Genomic DNA, 18,701 nt, shown 5'->3' with positions numbered 1-18,701 from the left:
GTCTTTGGAGCCCCCAAATCACTGCTAATGGGAATTCTTTCTTTCTTTCTTTCTTTCTTTCTTTCTTTCTTTCTTTCTTTCTTTCTTTCTTTCTTTTCTTTCTTTCACGTAAGTTGTGCGTCGATTTAACGCAGAACCATAAATCCGGCTTTACACAAAAACGTCATCGACGAGAATTTATCGTTTTTACCGGAAGATGACAAATTCTTACCATGGGGAATTTTTTTGACGGTATATCGTGAACGGTAAAATATCGGCCATTCCTACTCCCCAGTCCAGTTTTACCACCTCCACTTCTTCATGGAGCTGGACATGGTAAAATCCACAATCACCTCCTTTGTCTCGTTCACATTCGAGATGAGATGATTACTCCCACACCATGCCGCAAAACAGTCCACCAGCTCTCCTTCACTGACAAACCCCACGACTGTAGTCATGTAAGTATTTCTTCAGATGACAGGACTCTGACTTGTACTGGTAGTCTGAGGTGTACAGAGTGAAGAGGAGTGGTGAGAGTACGGTCCCCTGTGGTGCTCCTGGACTGCAGATCACCTGGTCACACGTACAACCATTCAGTCTCACAAATCGCAGTCAGGTAATCGGGTAGTGATCAGGGCGATTGTAGAGCCACCTGCATCTTTTTTTTGGTTTCTTACGCAGTAAAACAGGCTGAATTGTGTTAAAAACACTGGAGAAACATGATCACCACAGTGCTGCCTGCTTTGATTGTATTACAGTGGGTTTGCTGAAGCATGTGTATGATGGTGTCCTCAGGTCCAACACCATCAGTTGGAGCTGAAGATCAAACATTAGTTCACAAACTGTGAATTAGTAGGACGAGTAGAAGAGAGAGTGAAAGGGATGGTTGAACTCTAGAGATTATCATGAATGCATTGTGTTAGTTGCCTGGAAACAATAGTGCTGATGATTTCACATGCAGCATCAGCAGGTAAATCAGGTGAACTCTCAGCAGACGGCATAGATGGAAACCTGCAGCCAACAGTTCATCATCTGGAATACAGAGGAGCTCCTTCACAGCAACATGTCCAGGGTCAGAGGAAAAAGTAGCACTCCTTTCCTTCCCCTGCTGGTCTGTATGATGTATTTTGTCCACCGAAATCCAGATTCTTGATAGAGAGGCGCCCCTAAGGTTACATTGAAGAAATCAAACCCAAATTGGGTCAATAACAGCTGCACAACTGTGAAGATGAACATGGACTCTGAATAAGAAACACTCAGTTCAAAAAAGGGTAAATATCAGCTTTATAACAATACGTTTCTAAACATTGATCCCGTATTAATAATTCACTACTGAGCCACACTCGGCAACATCAAACAGTTCAGGTTTGTATTTCAGTAGCAGAGACTCACAACATGGTCTCAAAGGCCGCCAGCTTTAACGAGTGAGGCTGGGGTTAACGGCAGAAAAAGCCCTTTTGGCATTTAATACAGCAGTAGAAAACAGCATCATTGAGGTCAGACACCACAACCATCTCTTGCAGCGGATAATAGCCTTTCATTCATCCAAGTTGCAGCTTGAGCTAGTTTAGTTCAGATTTATCGTTTTCAAAGCTGTGAAAAAAAAACATACCTCACCCTCTGGTGGTCTTGCAGCTAGGAATGGGTGATATTTTACCGTTCACGATAAACCGTCAAAAAAATTCCCCACGGTAAGAATTTGTATCTCGTGGTAAAAACGATAAATTCCTGTTGATGACGTTTTTGTGTAAAGATGATTTATGGTTCTGTGTTAAATAGATGCACAACGTACGGGAAGGGAGGAAGGAAGGAAGGAAGGAAGGAAGGAAGGAAGGAAGGAAGGAAGGAAGGAAGGAAGGAAGGAAGGAAGGAAGGAAGGAAGGAAGGAAGGAAGGAAGGAAGGAAGGAAGGAAGGAAGGAAGGAAGGAAGGAAGGAAGGAAGGAAGGAAGGAAGGAAGGAAGGAAGGAAGGAAGGACATGAGCCAGAAAGAAAGAAAGAAAGAAAGAAAGAAAGAAAGAAAGAAAGAAAGAAAGAAAGAAAGAAAGAAAGAAAGAAAGAAAGAAAGAAAGAAAGAAAGAAAGAAAGAAAGAAAGAAAGAAAGAAAGAAAGAAAGAAAGAAAGAAAGAAAGAAAGAAAGAAAGAAGGAGAGATAAATTCCCGTTGATGACGTTTTTGTGTAACAAACATGGCGGACCTGAGAGTGAGATAGATTTATAGTTAAAAAGGCGGAGTTGAATTGGTATTTTTTTTATCGCCATTTTTATCGTTATCGGGATAAATGCCAGAAATTATCGTGATAAAATATTTAGTCCATACCGCCCATCCCTACTTGCAGCACATTTTTAGTGAGTTTCAGCATTGAAGTCCAGAGCGGGTACCTACTATCGTATTGAGGAGGTACTGTAATTGACCCCGTCCTGCCTTAGTCATGTTCTCACGGAGATGGAGGGACTGAGATATGAGCCGTTATTCACGTGAGAGGCTGAGAGCAGAAGGGCTGCAGTCACAGCTGCATCTCTTTAAAAGGCAACACTTTTAATATTGATAGTAAAACATGAGTCAGCGCTATGATTATACCTAGAAAAAGAGATGAAATGCGTCCAGTGCTGTGGTTTACTCGTGTAGGACTCATCCTACTGCACGGCTGCTGTAAATTCTCTCAAGATCTGATACAAAGAGTCAGTATTTCATAAGACAGTGCGTTTCAACCCTGTCATGTCAACATGTGACCCGTCCAACCAAGGAGGCGGAGAGTCAGATCAGGATCAGAAAAGTGGATTTTCTGTCGCTTCTTCCCAGCCCAGTCATCCATCAGTCTAACTAATGGACCCTGAAGGAATACAGAGAGACTGAGAGGGGAGACAGGGGTGATGTAGTGAGGAGAGCATCCGCCGAGAGGAGTTTACAGGCTGCGGTAGGGATGGGTACCGAAACCCGGTTCCAATTTTGGAACCGGAACCGAAATCCAAAAATTCGATATTCGTTTAAAAATGCGCATTTCGAATCCTCATTTCGAATCCTGGGATTTTTTTTTTTTTTTTCTCTCTCTCTCTCTCCCCCCGCCCCCCGCGCGAGTATTACGTCACATCCGCGGCTGCGCTGTAAGTGGCGGGGCCTTCGTCCTGCGGCGTCCCCGCGTCGTCGGGCGGGGTTTTCGCGGGGCACCGCGCGGAAGGCGGACCGGTGGGTGGGGGGGGGGGGGGTCGGATACGGCGGTCGGCGGTCGGCGACGGCAACTCTGGACGCGCGCCGGGCCCTTCTCGCGGATCTCCCCAGCTGCGACGCCCGTCGGGGACCCGTTAACGCGGGCCCCCGGCAGGTCGCCTCTAGGGTTACCACCTTTCAGAAATATAAATAATGAACGCCTGATTTCAGCAGTGCAGGCGCCAAAAAGGGACATCCCTAAAACTTCTAAACTGCATAGAAATGTATTTATTTTATATAAAAAAAACTAAATGCTTTGATTTAAAGTGCTTTAATAGCATTGAACTTGCACGACTGTACAGACAGACAGCCATATAGCAACTGAAATATCCTCTGCTGCTATCTGTACGTCCACATCAGCCCAGATGTAGAATATAGCTACAGGCAGTACTCGAGTAGAGGGGGGATGAGGGGGGATGGCATCCCCCCTGAAATAAAAACGGTCCAAATCATCCCCCCTGTAAAACTTCCATCCCCCCTTTCCATCCATTAGTAATTTCATCAATGAATGTGGTTTTACTGCTATTTTAACATTTAGAGTCATCAACAGAAAAATAACTTGACAATTTTCACTTGTTTCAAGTAAATTTTCACTTGAAATAAGTAGGAAAATCTGCCGGTGGGACAAGATTTATCTTCTTATTACAAGCAAAAAAATCTTGATTTTTCTACTTATTTCAAGTGAAAATCTACTTGAAACAGGTGAAAATTGTTGTTTTTTCCAGTGATGAGTCTTGTTTTAAGTGTAATGGGATTTTTTTTTACTAAAATGAGACATTTTAACTAGAAATAAGACAAATATTCTTGTTAAGATTTTGAGTTTTTGCAGTGATCCATGTTACTTATCCTGTGAAGGACAGAGTCATATTGATAAGTTCAGAAAAGTGTTTTTTATTGTTGTGTTTTGATGTATTTGATGTAAGCCCAGTGGATATTTAAAGCTTACAGAAGGCTGCATTTAACTGCTGCTATGTCATTCCTGCAGTATTTCTGCAGGTGTTTTGGTCACTCCTATTATTTGTAATATATTATATTATTTGTAATCAGCACAGGCAGGCTGAGGGGAGACCACTTTATATATGTTAAAGCAAGAAAAAACCTGGTTTTCACAATAAGTGCAGTGCATAGATGACGGGGGAATATGAACTGGCCTGAAAAAAAATTTTCAGTCAAAAATATTTTTTTTGCTTTAATCCCTGGTATCGGAATCGGTATTCGAAAAGAATCGGAATCGAAATGAGGATTCGAAATAGGAATCGGATTCGATGAAAATGCAAACGATACCCATCCCTAGGCTGCGGTAATGTCTCCTGCTGCTCCCATCAACATGCAGATGTGTCCCGGTAAAACCAGTCACCTCTCAGTCATCCGCTGCAGCTGCTTCCAGCGGTAATGTCGCTTTCACAGCTGCTGTTTACGCTGCCGTGAAGGAGTGCTGATGAATGATGAAGGGATTCAAGTCACTAAAATGAATAAATAGAGGAGCAGGGAGCATATATGTCTTGTGGAGTGGTGGACGCAGAATGTAAAGTGGGAGATTTTGACAGTTGTCCTGCTGTATTGAAGGTGAGTGTGGATCGTGCGTGTACTAATTAGAATCAATGAGCTGCTTCTGTTGTCCCACTCTGATAACGGGCTAATGCCGAGCCGAATCAATGGACCTGTTGGTGCAAGATGTGATTTATCGGAGCGAATCCCCGCGCTGCTCCAGAGAATCAGCCTCTGTGTTCAGTTAACAGTACAGATCATTATTTAACAGTTCCACTTGGATAAATGTGCCTTGCTTGGAAACCATATTGCAAATTAAATTTGCTTCCTATTAGTGCCACAAAGAAAAAAGAAAGGGAGCAAAAGAGGGAGATTAGTTCTGTTGTGGCGAAGGCAGTAGGTCACCTTTTGCAGATATCAGTTTATTCGCCTTTTTACTATTCTACTGTCATCACATTTATAAATGTTGTTTCTGTCAGTCAATTTGAGTACCGTATTTTCCGCACTATAAGGCGCACTTTCAATGAATGACGTATTTTAAAACTTTTTCCATATATAAGACGCACTGCATTATAAGGCGCACTAAATATACGGTAAAATATATATAGTGGCTGGGGTTGAGTTACGTATCTACCTGATGGAGCTGCGCTACAGGAAATGCTACAAAATCCTACAGCAAATGCAAAAAAGAAAAAACAAGTAGAAAAGTATTGTATGTCAAACTTTATTAACAAAATAAAAACCAGCTTTGCTCCGTCTCGTCAAAGTCGCCATTATGCGAGTCAGCGTCGCTGCTGTTGTCTTGAACGTCTGTGACGATTCCTGACGTTTTTAGCACCATTACTTCGGCGACACCAACTGCAGTAGCTAAAATCCCCCTGACTACAGTAACAGAAATTACCGTAATGACCGATAAGGCGCACTGCATTATAAGGCACACTGCCGGTTTTTGAGAAAATTAAAGGCTTTTAGGTGCGCCTTATAGTGCGGAAAATACGGTACTTTCATGTTGGTATAATGACTCAACATTGTACGTTTTTACTACGTGAATCTTTTTTTGTCCTCAGAGTCTGAAGGCTTGGATCCAGACCTGGCCCAGCTCGGGTCTCTTGGTTTCACCGGTTGTCTGTCGGTGGTTCGCTTTAACGCCGTCAGCCCTCTAAAAGCTGCCCTGCTGCACCGGGACACCAGCCCCGTGGTGGTCACCGGACCCTTGGTCCAGTCCAGCTGTGGCTCTGCGGCTTCAGTCAACCCCTACGCAGCTGAGAACCACCTCTCAGGTGAGTGCACCACCTGGATCAGCTTTGAAAGCTTTGAGTAGCTACTCGTGACAAGTTTTACCATGACCGATTTGCTTTTATAAGTTGGCTGAGAGTGTAAAATGTATGTTATGGTTGTGAGGGGCGTAAAAAAAAAGATTCAAATTAAAGAAATACTAAAAACTCGCGCAGCAACGTAGCCTGGCCAGCCACACCCATTCACTTTGTGGAAAGTGTATCTCGTGAAATGGGCCCGGTGCCGTTCCCATTAGTCTCCATAAGTACAGAAGGTGACTATTCAAAGCAACGTGGATGGCTACTGTTACATGTTTTGTTTCTCTGTTTAATTGTATATATTAAGGGCATATAATATATAGATATAAATATAGTTTATGCACCCTTTGGTTCTTTCCCTGGCGGTCAAAGTCGAAGCCAGAAAAACTAGACTAATCATTCGTATTGAAGAAGAAAATAATTCATGAACGAGCACTGAAGAAAACCAGGTCAGAAGACACGTTATATATTTGTAAAAGACATTTCATTTACTGAAAATATCTCTGTTCCAGAAGAGTTTAACACATTATGAAAACCTGACTGGATTGTGGTGAACTGTGATCATTGAAGAAGAAAGTTTTTTTTTTTGAGTATCAATTCAACACCGAACCAGCCACTGGAGCTACGTTGTTAATGTCCGTCCCGTCGTTATCATATTTGGTAAAGTTGGTAACGCAGTAGCCAATGAGCCACTAGACCGCGGCCGTGTCCCGCCTCCTCACTGTAGACCGATGTGACGCTGATTTGAAACTCAAAGAACAATTGCAGAAACCGCAAAAATAAAACATGGACTGAGGAAGACGGTTCAAAAACTGAGTTGGTCTTATAAGAGATGGCGATGAAGAAAAAGTATAACCCAGAAAGATGATGCACTCCTGGGTAAAGATTTTGATTTGGTGGTTGCAGATTCTGGTATTGGTTCACAATATATTTGGCATTGAATGTACTGCATTCTTTTTCTTTTGTTTTTCAGACAATAAAAGTAGATTTGTGATTGAGTGCAGGGCTCCATCTCTCCCATCATCAAAACAAATAAATAAAAAATGAATACAGTTCTGGACCAAAATAAACATTGTCATTCATCACATGATCGCTGAAACGATGCCACAGCAAATAAACACTGTAATCAAAGATAAAGATAGTCTAAAAAAAAACATTAGTGGGGGGTCAGATGCAGTTTGAAGAACAGCAGCTATGCGTGAATTTTAGCCCCGAGCCATGTGTTTAAAGTCGCTCCATATAAAAGAAAAGCCTATCCCTCGTATACGGGAGTAATTGCCTGGCCTGACGACGGCTCCTGTCACAGATTGTCTTGAAGTTCACAGCAGACGAGGAAATACATTAAAGCTTTCTGGGACAAAAGGTTGGGCACAAAACAAAAGGCTGTTTCAAAAGGGGGGGGGGGGGCTTTGGCCCCCTCATTTTAAATGTTAATGCATTTTCCTTCTTTTGCCCGCCTGAAATGTCCAGTCCTTTCCGACCCTTTCCACATTAGGCGTCTGCTCAGTAAATGTATAATAACAGGTTGGCGAAAGAGCAAAAGCGTAAACTAAAATTACACGTCAGCTTCTGCAACTGCATGCCAGCTCCTTCTTTTTGATTTTTTATTTGTTGCTTTTGTTTGAAATGCATCCTCGGTGCTGTGTTATGGCGTTAACATGACAGTGTCTTTGATGAAATAATTAATTTGGAAAGTTTCCTTCCAGCAGTCTCCAACTGATCTGGTTCTGAGCTCTTTTGGACGGCTGCTCTTGTGTTTCCTAGCTGCTCTGAAGATGCTTTAATTACGTCTCAAAATCTTCCAGTTTGTCTTTTTGTCTGCTCTTATTTGTTCTGTATTCTTTACAGCTGGTTTCTTTCTCACCCTCTTTTGCGTGCATTTCCCTCTTTTCTCTCCCTCTCTCTCTGCTGTAGACCAGTCTGGTTCAGTGGGCTCGGGTCAACCTTTAGTCAATGCCATGAAGACCGACTCGGCTCTGATCGGAGGTACGGTTTTACCACAATTCGTCTTTACCGCGATATTGACTCCACATCTCAGCAACAAGAGAGATTCTGGGGAAAATGTGGTGATGGAGAAGATATTCAATCAAAAGCATGTTTAATTTCCTTTCTTCTTCTGCCTCTCGCTAAATCAAAAGGAGGAAGATTGAAATAGTTCCCAGAAAAGTGTGTGTCAAGAATTTAAAAATTGTCTTTTTGTCTATAAGCACTCAAAAGACAAACTCGCCAGATCTCGTCTGAAATGACTTCCTGATTGAGAAACTTTCCCACTGTTATCTTCCGAACGCCTCAAAGTTTTAAAGCCACAGTAATAAAGTGAGAAATTGATTTCAGCTATCATTTGGAATTCCAATTAGATGAAACTTTGTAGGAATAAAGCGGGGAAGCGAACAGAAGAGTCCAGCTGAGAGTGAATGTCTGAACATTGTGTGCTGAAGTGAGATTAGCGGAACAAGGAGACTGCGGGGCAAAAGATCCGACTTAACCGAGACTCGCTGGAAGACTGTGACCGCTGTGATAGATTCACAAGTGAATGAACGGAGCACAGACGTTACTTATAAGGGCCAATGTTCTTGTAACCACAGAGTTTTGTGCGGGGCGGGGGTTTGTGGAATTACTTTCCCTACCTCTGTGTAACCTTTAACTTTTGATCATAAAATCCAATCTGCAAACATCTCAGCAATCAGTCACAAAAATGCACCACGGATGAAGCTACGGTGGAGCTGTGGAGCCAAACTTGAGAGAAGACGGACGCTGCGCTTGATTAATGATCGCAAACAGGTTCTGTGTCGGAGAAAACACACCTGCGCGCAGTGCAGAAGTATCAATAAGGGTGGAAAAATACAGATAAAAGGGTAGAAGCTGTAAATGTATGAAGAAGATAAAAACAAAATGCTCAAACTTAAACTGTGCTGCATTCATTGGACCCAAAATGAGAGAAATTGACTAACTTTTATTCATTCCCGCCCTGAACATCCTGAGCAGCAGGAGAGGACCCGTCTCCAGACCCCGACACGAACCCCACCCCGCTTTCAGCTCTCCACTCCAGATTCCTCATTTCATTTACTGATGAAATCACTGTGATTTTAATCAAATCAATCTTGATTAATATAGCACTTTTTGAAATGTAGCACAAAGTGCTTAACGGTAAAAACAAAATGCGTCCCACCCATCCACCCACTCGTCCTTCCCCACCAGCCCTAATCCCCATCGAAGGTAAAACAAACCACCCACACAGGGCTGTCGGATGAATGAATAAACCCCACCACAACCCAGGGATGAGCGGAGCCAGCACCCGGAGGCAATAAATAACAGTAAAATATGTTAAAAAACAGGGATAAACTCAAAATCTAAGGTGGAGTCTGAGTCTTAAGTCTGAAACAGGATTAAAAACAAGGGGGCATTAGGTTAAAGCCAGATTTAAAAAGTAGCTTTTGAGTAAAGCTTATTCACTTTCCACCTCCACCTTCAGCAGCTCTCAAAGGGAAAGTTGAGTCAGTGAGATGCATCTTTTTTTTTTTTCAAGCCTTAAAACAGTCAATGCTGCTGCTGGTCCATCAGGGGCAGCAGTTAGTTGATGTCCTGTGACATCATAAGCACTACTGTACCTCCACCAACAGCTGCTGCTCCAAAGCAACCCGCTCTGCTACCCAGTGACTTAGATCCACCATCCCAGCTGATACTGGGGAGTTACCCCAGATGTGCATGTGGTACAACATTAAGATCAATCCTGCCTGGTAACGCACGCGACCATGGCGGGACTTTTGCTCCTGATGCTTCTTTTTCTGTAACCCTGCGTTCACACTGAAAGCGTCAAAAATCTCCCGAGGCCAGCATCTCGCTGTTTGGAGCGTTCACACTGAAAGCGGCAGGTACTGTCGACGCCTGCAGTGGGCGGGGCTAAAGCTGCGCTGCAGAACTGGAGGGAACAGTGGGAACAGCCTACTCATACAGCGTAAACATCTTCAGTTTCCTATTTCACCATAGATCACACTTTGGGACGCCTTCTTTATATTTTAGCATAATTTCCGCGTAGATAAGTGTGAGTTTGATGCTCTTTAACAAGTTTGGTCCGCGGATCAACATCAATTGCCAGCGAGCCCTTGCTCCCGGTGAACCATAAATCTGCCTAGGCTGATTTATGGTTCCGCGTCACACCAACGCAGACCCTACGGCGTAGGGTTCGCGGCGACGCACACCGCACCGCGTCCCTACGCCGTCGGCTACCCCGTCGATTTAACGCAGAACCATAATTCAGGCTTCGCTGCAGTCTGTCTGCGCTGATCACTGACACAGGGTTGGAGCAGATTTGGTCATGATGTTTAACCTGTGTTTTGTGATTAATAAGCACGGTTTTTAATTATTTTGCGTTGGATCAATGTAGCAAATAAAATAGTTCGGACCATTCAGCTCCTCAACCATCAGTTACATGTGTCACGTGAGCAGTTCAGGTAAAAACGGCAGTCAAATCAGCAAAAATGTCAGTTTGCTGGATGAAATATATTAATTCCTGATAAAATAAGTTTGTTAGTGCACAGCTCTGCTCCTTTACGCATGTGAATGAGTGTACGTTTGTGTGAACATGAAAGTACAATCTGCATTGAGAGTTCTCGCTTCAGGAATCCCGGTCTGTGATTGGACGCTGCCTTGGCGTCGCCGCTGCTCATTTGCATAAAGTTCAGATTTTTCAACTTCAAATTGACGCGCTGCTCCGGCCACTCCCGCCGCTCCTCGACGCGCGTTTTCATAGACAATGAATGGCAGCCGGCTGCCTATGACGCCCGTAACGCTTTCAGTATGAACGCAGGGTAAGAAATACGTTAGCACTGCTAATGGCAGGGATGCAGTCTTACCATATGTAAACGTCCTCTCCCTTGCAGGTGTCATAGCCGTGGTCATCTTTGTAATTCTGGCCATCCTGGCCATAACCGCCAGAGTCCTCTACCGGAGGAAAGAGACATACCGGAGCCAGGAAGTGAAGGGAGTCAAACAGCAAGACAGCCAGGATTTCCACTACAACCAACGGGCCGAGTCCCAGAACGGCTCCAGTGAAAACGCAAAGGAGTTTTTCATGTAACCAGAGGCTCGGCGGCCCGACCAGCTCCCGGGTTTCCGAGCAGAGGCAGCAGGCACGCCTCGGGACTTCACCCTGCACCACGAGCCAGTCACGCAGTTTGATGGACGCAATGGCGCCGTGCAATATAGAACGCAAAAAATACAAAACACAAAAAAAAAGGAAGCGTGGACACACTTTGGTCTTGTACGGTAAATGCCCATTCAAGCAGACAACGGTCCTGGACCTGGACGGTTCACATCTTTGTTTCAACAAATGTAAATATTAAAACTGTAAACGTTGGGGTAGCGTCTATCCGTCATAGTGAAAAGTGGTCGTATGGGTTCTTTGGTCCAGTGAGTCAGGGCGCTTGGCTGATGATGCTTTTTTATGAGGAATGTGTGAATGTTTTCCGAGTTTGACAGAGAATATTTTACCGTAATCAGTCTTTCCAGAGGGGCATGTCTGGGGGAGCTTGCGTTCGCTTCAGTGCAATGCCTTTTTGTTACGTGCACAGCTTGTGGAAGTCTAGTTCGACAAACTCAGCCCTAGGATGTTTATTTTTTATTAAAATTTCACTTCTAATGTCCTCAGTTTCATCGCGTAACATCTCCGAAACGAATGGCCACGGGTTGAAAGGCTAAGTTCACACTGCAAGATATTTTTTTAACACATCCAGATTGTAATTGCAAGTATTTTTGGTTTTGACAGTCTGAACACGCAAAGACCACATGAAATCCATTTATTTTTCCGAATTAGATTCAAACAACATGCAGAGGTATTTTTAAGTGCGATTCCAGTCAGATCTGTTTGGTTAAAGATGCACCTCGCTGTTTAGCGCCAGTTCTATGCTGCAAGTTACCATAGCAACCATCAGGGCATACAGAATTATCAGTAACGATATGTTAGATTCTTTATCGGATATGATAAAAAAATCAGTCAGGCTTGCAGTGTGAACAAAGCCTAGTGGTCAGAAACGCTGAGGAAGCTTCAGAAATATAATGAAGCCCCTCATCTTTGTCACCAGGCCAGAGGCAAGATTAAAAACCTGCAGCTTCAGCTAATTAAACCTGTCAACTAGTATAAAAGTAGCCTCACATTTTGGTTTTAAGTCTATTTTTTAAAGGTTTACAATTGAAAAGGGTATAATAAGAGGATTATTGGGCTATTGAGGTGTTTTGAGCCTGAAGACTCTCCTTAGCTACATTACATCACCATGGTAACTCAGTGAACACAAACCTCAGTCCTTCGGTCAGGCTTTAAGATTTAAATGGAGCGTAAATCACAATGCTTTCATTTGTTCTTCTCTTGATGATATTCAAGAGAAAAATTTGATTCAATCAAGATTTAAATGTTTTAACATCAAAACACTGAAAATGTTGTGACGTCTGACCATGAAACCAAGTTAAAAACGCTTGACTGATGTTTAAAATTAAAAAGCAGACAATATTCACCGGAGAATTTTTTTTTTTTTTTTTTTTTTTACACAAAACTGATTTGATTTGATGAAATTTGCCTTTCAAACTTCAGATTTAACCAAAAGTGAGTTATTCCCAAACCTGCCGAGTCGTACATCAAATGAAACTGATTATTTGCTGTTGTGACATGTAAAATACATAAATGTTTTTATTTTTGCTGCTGACTTTCCACCAGTCTGTTTTATACTGCTGACGTCGCAGATCCCAGAATGTCTTTTATCCGAGCAAATACCATCGTTACTCTTTAATTTCACTGTGATTTGACCGAAGTGACCATTGTATATCCTTCATTATGATGTTAGACCTCAACGCACTTCATGAATATCCTGTCTGAATGTATCAAGTTCAAAGTATTATAGCTTTAATGTGTAAGTGTGATTCTAGTAATTAAAGACAAACTTCCAGAGTGCCGTGACAGTTAAAATCCTGAATCCCAAAAAGGTTGAGATGCTGCAAAAACTCTCATACCTACATTTTATTAACAAAAGAACATAACAGAAAATATCAGTTGTTGAACGTGAGACATTTTACGGTTTTAACAAACTGTCCTGTGATCAAACAAATCAGAAATTTGATTCCCTTTTGGAAACTGTGGGTGTCGCGTCTTCTGGACTAAAGAGGAGGCGAACCGTCCAGCTTGGTTTCAGAGCTCAGTTCTAAGGCCAATATCAATGATGGGGGGGCAGTGGGCTGGGCAGCTGGAACATCTGGAAATGCACTGCATTTTTTCACAATGGTGACAATAGTGAATCGCCTACTGCACCCAAGCGTTGCCTGATAGTAGAGGAGATGAGACGGTCCAGATGTTTCACCAGCTGAAAACATTTGGTGCATCGTGAAACAAGAAATATGACAACGGGGCCGTTAAGCAGCTTCAATCCAATATGAAACATGAAAACATTCCTCCCCCAAAACACCAGCAACTGGCCTCCTCAGTTCCCAGATAGATACGGACATAATACTACAGAGTTGTAAACATCAACCTGTTAGTGCCATCAAATTCAAAATCATCTCCATTTAGTTTTTTTTCCCTTTAACATTTATATTCTGAATTTAAACCCTTGATTTTCTCTCTAAAACATTTGATTTGTGATATTTACTATGCTCTGTTGCGAATAAAATATGGGTTTTGTTTTATATGAATTAAATGCTGAGTCTCAACGTTTTTAGAAGTGGTGTTGTACATGAAATAGTCAATATCAGCTTGCAGTTTCACACAATTGACCACCCGAGCCTGACCATAACTCTGTTTGCAGCAGAATTAAACCATATCTATCATGTTCAAGTCCCTTTCTCATTCCCTCAAAAACAACGGCTCAGTGTGAGTTTCTGGAGAACTGCAGCATGTAAGACCAAGAGGTAATTTAAGTGGCGTATATGTTGTGCACAAGTATCAAATTTGTCAGACCTTCACTTTCACTTGAGCTCACGCAGAATCTGGAGAAGATGAAATTGGCTAATGAGGAAAGTGAGTTTCTGTGTACCTGAGTCAGATCTTAGATAACAAGCTGGGACCAAGATAAACCTGGCTGCGCTGAACTTGATGTGTGCTAAACCCCTCAGCTCTACCGATTGTTGCAACCAAGATGAAGAACCACTAATCTGATGCTCATGTCAGTCGTGGCGACAGTCGGTGACCCCTTCAGACCACTGCAAAAGAGCGTTGCGTGGTATTTTAGAACAAATACAGGCAGATCAAGTGAAGGAGGTTTCAGACAGGAAGACGTTAAAGGAAGCACTATCAGCCTTCATTCAGCAGGCAAATGTCCATGAAATGAAAGGACATTTGATGTTTTCTAACTCAAGTCAACACAAGCGTGCCACATTTTCATGACCGATTTTCCTCTAGTGCTGCCACAGGACTTAGTTACTATCGAGTGGCATTTTCAAAGTTTCGTTCTTTCCAATCATGCAGATGAGGCTCCAACACATTTGTTCTGCTGTCCTGCAGCTATTCTTTGAGTTTTTTTATTACTATTTTTCACTTCATTCTCATTTTCCCTCCTTTTTTCCCCCTTTAAGTTTCATGTTTTCTGCAGTTTTGCAAGCTTTTCAGGAAAAGCCTGTAGAGGTTGTTCACTGGGTTGTTGAAGTTGTCACTTCTCCATGCTTACTGCCTGCAGGGAGCTCTGCTCCAAACACTCGTAATATCTCTGAACAGTTTAGCTTGACAGTTCTCTGCATGCAGAGATTCACTAATCTGCTTCATCTGACAGGCAATTTTCTGTCAAGCAGAGAGATGATGAGAATGAGACAGAAGGAAAACCTGAAAGGCTTTGTTGAGAGATGGTTAAAATAAAAACACGTCATGATCAGCATTAATGAGCGAGTCCTCAAAGTGCTAATGCAGCTCAGGTTTAGAGAGAGCGGCTCAGATCGACAGCAGCTGTCCTCCAACACACACCATTCTCTCTTTCTGCAGTCTTGATTACAGAAAGTTCACTCTTTGGGCATCACTTAACTTCCAAGAAGTAAAAATATTAATAATTGTTAATTCAATATTACACCTATTTAAACTGTAGAAGATTTGCAAGAGACTGTGATGGATGTGTACAAGCATAGCCTATAAATATTTTTTTTTCTTCAATGTATCAAAATTAATGAGGTTGGAGCTAAGCCACATTTAATTTTTCATATCAAACTTGAGGAAAGTGTATATTTACTTCTGCTGCTAATTAGCTTTGCCAACACTGGAGGAAAAAGTCTGATGTTATGTTTTTGGTACCCTCCCAAAAATCGTATTTAAATTATAAAGCAGCAAATTTACTGCAAAGGTTTCTCGAATATCTTTACAAAGAGATAATTCCAGACATCCCCTTTGAGTAAGGGCCATATTAGCACAACACAGCAAGTTAAAGAAGGAGGAGAGGAAAGTTTTAGATTCCTTGTACAAATACAAGCTTGCACAACTATTCCATCAATGGTTTTATGATTTGACTGCTGAAGAAATTACATTTATTATCCTGCTTACATGGTTTGCATTTTAGCATGCTTGAATGTGAGTTTAGGTTTATGCTAGCTGCTAGCAAATTAGCAACAATGCTAACACAGTCGTTTAATTTTGTTCTGTTTATGTACCAAACTGTTTGCTGTTGCTTTTCTCAGGACTATAAGTCGTATTATTTCATTAAGTATGAAAAAATAAAGAATCTGTCCAAACTGGGAGAGGAAAGCTAGCAAGCAATTTAGCTAAATTATTCAAAAGATTTACTTACGATTGCGTCTCATTTAACTACCGGAAAATGTTTTCTGTCTTGATTGACTGATATTGATTGTAGTTAGAATCAAATACATGCTCCGTTGTAAATGCTTCTGCAACCAGGTCTTTCTAATGCTGATGACGTTATATATTTTATATAGTTGTTTATATATATATATATTTTATTTAATTTTTCTGCTGTTGAATTCCACGAAAAAGTCCCAAATAATGTAAGCACAAAGGAACTTTTGCAAATTCAAGCTCCCACCATGGGAGGAGTTTTACGACTCGTTTGGTCTCCTGCTCAGTCGCCTGTTCATTTTCTCTTCTGTCACTGCTTAGTCTTCTCTCCCACGACGTCCGCTGTAGCTCTCCGAGCAATCATCGCTGTTGATATCTGACTCAGAGCTGTAAAGTGCAGTTGTCACAAGAGACAACTGGGACGGGCGCCACAAGTACTTCGGTCGGTTTCACCAGGAAACTGCAAAAACTCAATAACACCACCTAAAGATAATCAAATATTCTTCCATATAAAATTGAAACTGATATAAAAGCCCCTTTGTGCCGCTTTAAACTCAAATTCTGCACAAATATTCTGTCTGTTTCATTATATTAGAGTTTTGAGGCTAACAGACAGAAAAAAAAGAAAATAAGCAATTCCTCCGCCTCACACTTCTCATCTTTATGACGGAAAAACAAACATCTTGCTTGTATCCAAAGTATTTGTTTTTCTTTGTTTGATTCCTTTTGGCTCCATTGTTGCCCCCAGAAAACATGAAACTGCATCAGTAATCCTGGGTGGGTGGGTCATCGTGGGTGACAGTATTTTTCATCACACTGAATATTAAAGCTGGTTTACAGTCGGTCGTCGGTTTAATACAATATTTTGACACAGTACAACGTGGTGTAGTTTTTCTCTGACAATACTCTGGGTAATTAAAGTGTTGTCTGTTGTACCTGGTGAATATTAGTGACGTGAGTGTGAGTGATTTAACATAGAAATATCTTCTTTTTTGTTTTTTTCTTCCCTAAATTCTGAATGTTTGCTTATCAACAAAATACTGTTTGTTGGAAATAAACACCTTTGCTTTTATAAGTGACTATGCTGTCTTCATTTGACCATCTATGCAGCAGGTTTCTTCTCCCAGATGAGTCACCAGCTGAGTAAATGTTAAGGAGAGACACTTTAATTATCCTTTTGAACGCTTTGTTCCTGCATGTCTGAAGAGCTCGGCCAACACATCTCCACAAAAGAATAAAAGGAAATTAGTTTAAGAAGGATTCCTTACGAAACACTTAAATCACTTAGCCCTTTAGTTTCTTTGATAAATGGAGCTGACAGACAACAAAGACTTGCCGCTCAACAAGCAGAACAATTTACATACATTTACATTTATATGCGTTCGTTCTACCTGTACAGTGGGAGGAAACACTTCCTTCAGCGCTGGCGTTTCTGTTAGCGTCTCCATAACGAGATTTAGAGCCGAGCCACATTCAGGAGCAGAAAGTGTCAGAGTAATTTTCTGTGGAGAGCCACTTATCTCTCTGACTGTTTTGTTTAAATGCTCAGACGCCTGAAGATAAGAGACGACTCCGCTCCCTCAGATCACTCATTTCTACTTGATTCGTTTAAAATGTCATTTATTGGTTGTTATCAGGGATGAGATGAGCAGCTGATAACTGACATCTTAAGCGTCACTGGTGATGACAAAAAAGTAAAGAAGAAAAACTAAAACTTTATTTCCTCCGTTGCCCCTGACGATGTCGGGGAGCGTAGTGAGTTGATGTTTAGTGCAGTTGTCTCTAAGAAAGGGGCCCCTAGTTTGAATCTGGGTCTTTTTCATACACGTATAATGTATTTTTTACTTACTTATATATATATATATTATTTTTTTATTTCTAATGTGTTATTTGATTGCTCAGTGGTGCTGTTTTACCAGGTCAAATTCATGTTTGCATTGTACATTTGGCGAATAAAGCGATTTCTGATTTTCGTGCAGAGTTTGCATTAACTGGTGATTTCAGGGGAGAGACTGTGAGCGTGTGGTTATGGCCATTAAAACTCCCTTATAGGGCCACTGTTTGGCTTACTACAATGAGCCAGTGCCCCTGTATACAGAGGTCCCTGGCCCTACGCAGGGAGTCCAGGCTCAGGTCCAGGTTCAAGTCCCAGCCTCAGACCGTTTACCGTCTCTTCCCCCAACTACATTCTGTTAAAGGGGACCTATTATGAAAAACAACATTTTTCTTGTTTTAACATATATAAAGTGGTCTCCCCTCAGCCTGCCAACTCAGAGAAGGAGGAAAGCAACCAAATTCTGCAGTGTTTGTACAGCCGCCTGGATGAGCCATCCAGTGTGATGTGGATCTACGAGCTGTTCAGATTCTGCTCCCGTCGTTATGTAACCAAAATGCAAACCACGCCTACAACTAAACACCGTGTCCTAACTGCATGCGAGCGTCTGACTATCGCGTCGCACTGGGTGATATCGGACACTCTCTGCCCATCTCCCTCCAGCCAGCTGCCACTTTATTGAGGTTTTTGTAGTGAAATGAGGAGGTATCATAGAGATAACTTCTCATTTCAACTAATTGGATCAGCCGTGACCGTTTCCTACAGCGCTTTCAACCGGCTTTCAACGCGAGCGACAGGAAGAAAATAGAAGCAGGGTGTCCGACAAATGTTCAGCTTATAACGGTGCGCCACGCAGTACTGTGTCGCTCGCGGCCAGTTAGGACAGTCCAATAGAAAATAAAGCAATGGAATTGATTTTGTCGCTGACGCTTGCTCGCATCGCATGCAGTTAGGACACGGTTTAATAGTCTACGCAGCCGGCTGCTCTTCTGCCCAGATCGAGGCTTAGTTCCCTCCCCTGCTACACGTCATTCAGGCAGCCAATCAGCACAGAGCATCATTATCATAGCCCCGCCCACTCAGAATCCTGCATAGATAATGAGGTTAGAGACTGGGAAGATAAAGACATGT

At 42.1% G+C, this 18,701-nt stretch overlaps 1 protein-coding gene across 1 annotated transcript in view; it reads left to right on the top strand.

The window, feature by feature from the left end:
- The window catches only part of LOC133452490 (contactin-associated protein-like 4), a 189,123-nt gene extending 172,418 nt beyond the window's left edge, over positions 1 to 16,705 (top strand). Inside the window, exons 22-24 of the mRNA XM_061731840.1 lie at positions 5,740 to 5,952; positions 7,900 to 7,971; positions 10,866 to 16,705. Coding sequence (XP_061587824.1) covers positions 5,740 to 5,952; positions 7,900 to 7,971; positions 10,866 to 11,062 — 482 coding nt within the window. The 3' untranslated portion in view covers positions 11,063 to 16,705. The remainder of the gene's footprint in view (positions 1 to 5,739; positions 5,953 to 7,899; positions 7,972 to 10,865) is intronic.
- The last annotated feature ends 1,996 nt before the right edge of the window (positions 16,706 to 18,701 follow it).

This window comes from Cololabis saira, chromosome 10 (genome assembly GCF_033807715.1).
Source record: "Cololabis saira isolate AMF1-May2022 chromosome 10, fColSai1.1, whole genome shotgun sequence".
In the NCBI taxonomy this organism is placed as follows: domain Eukaryota; kingdom Metazoa; phylum Chordata; class Actinopteri; order Beloniformes; family Belonidae; genus Cololabis; species Cololabis saira.
Note: the sequence above shows the minus strand (reverse complement) of the source record. Positions and strands in the feature narration are given on the sequence as shown.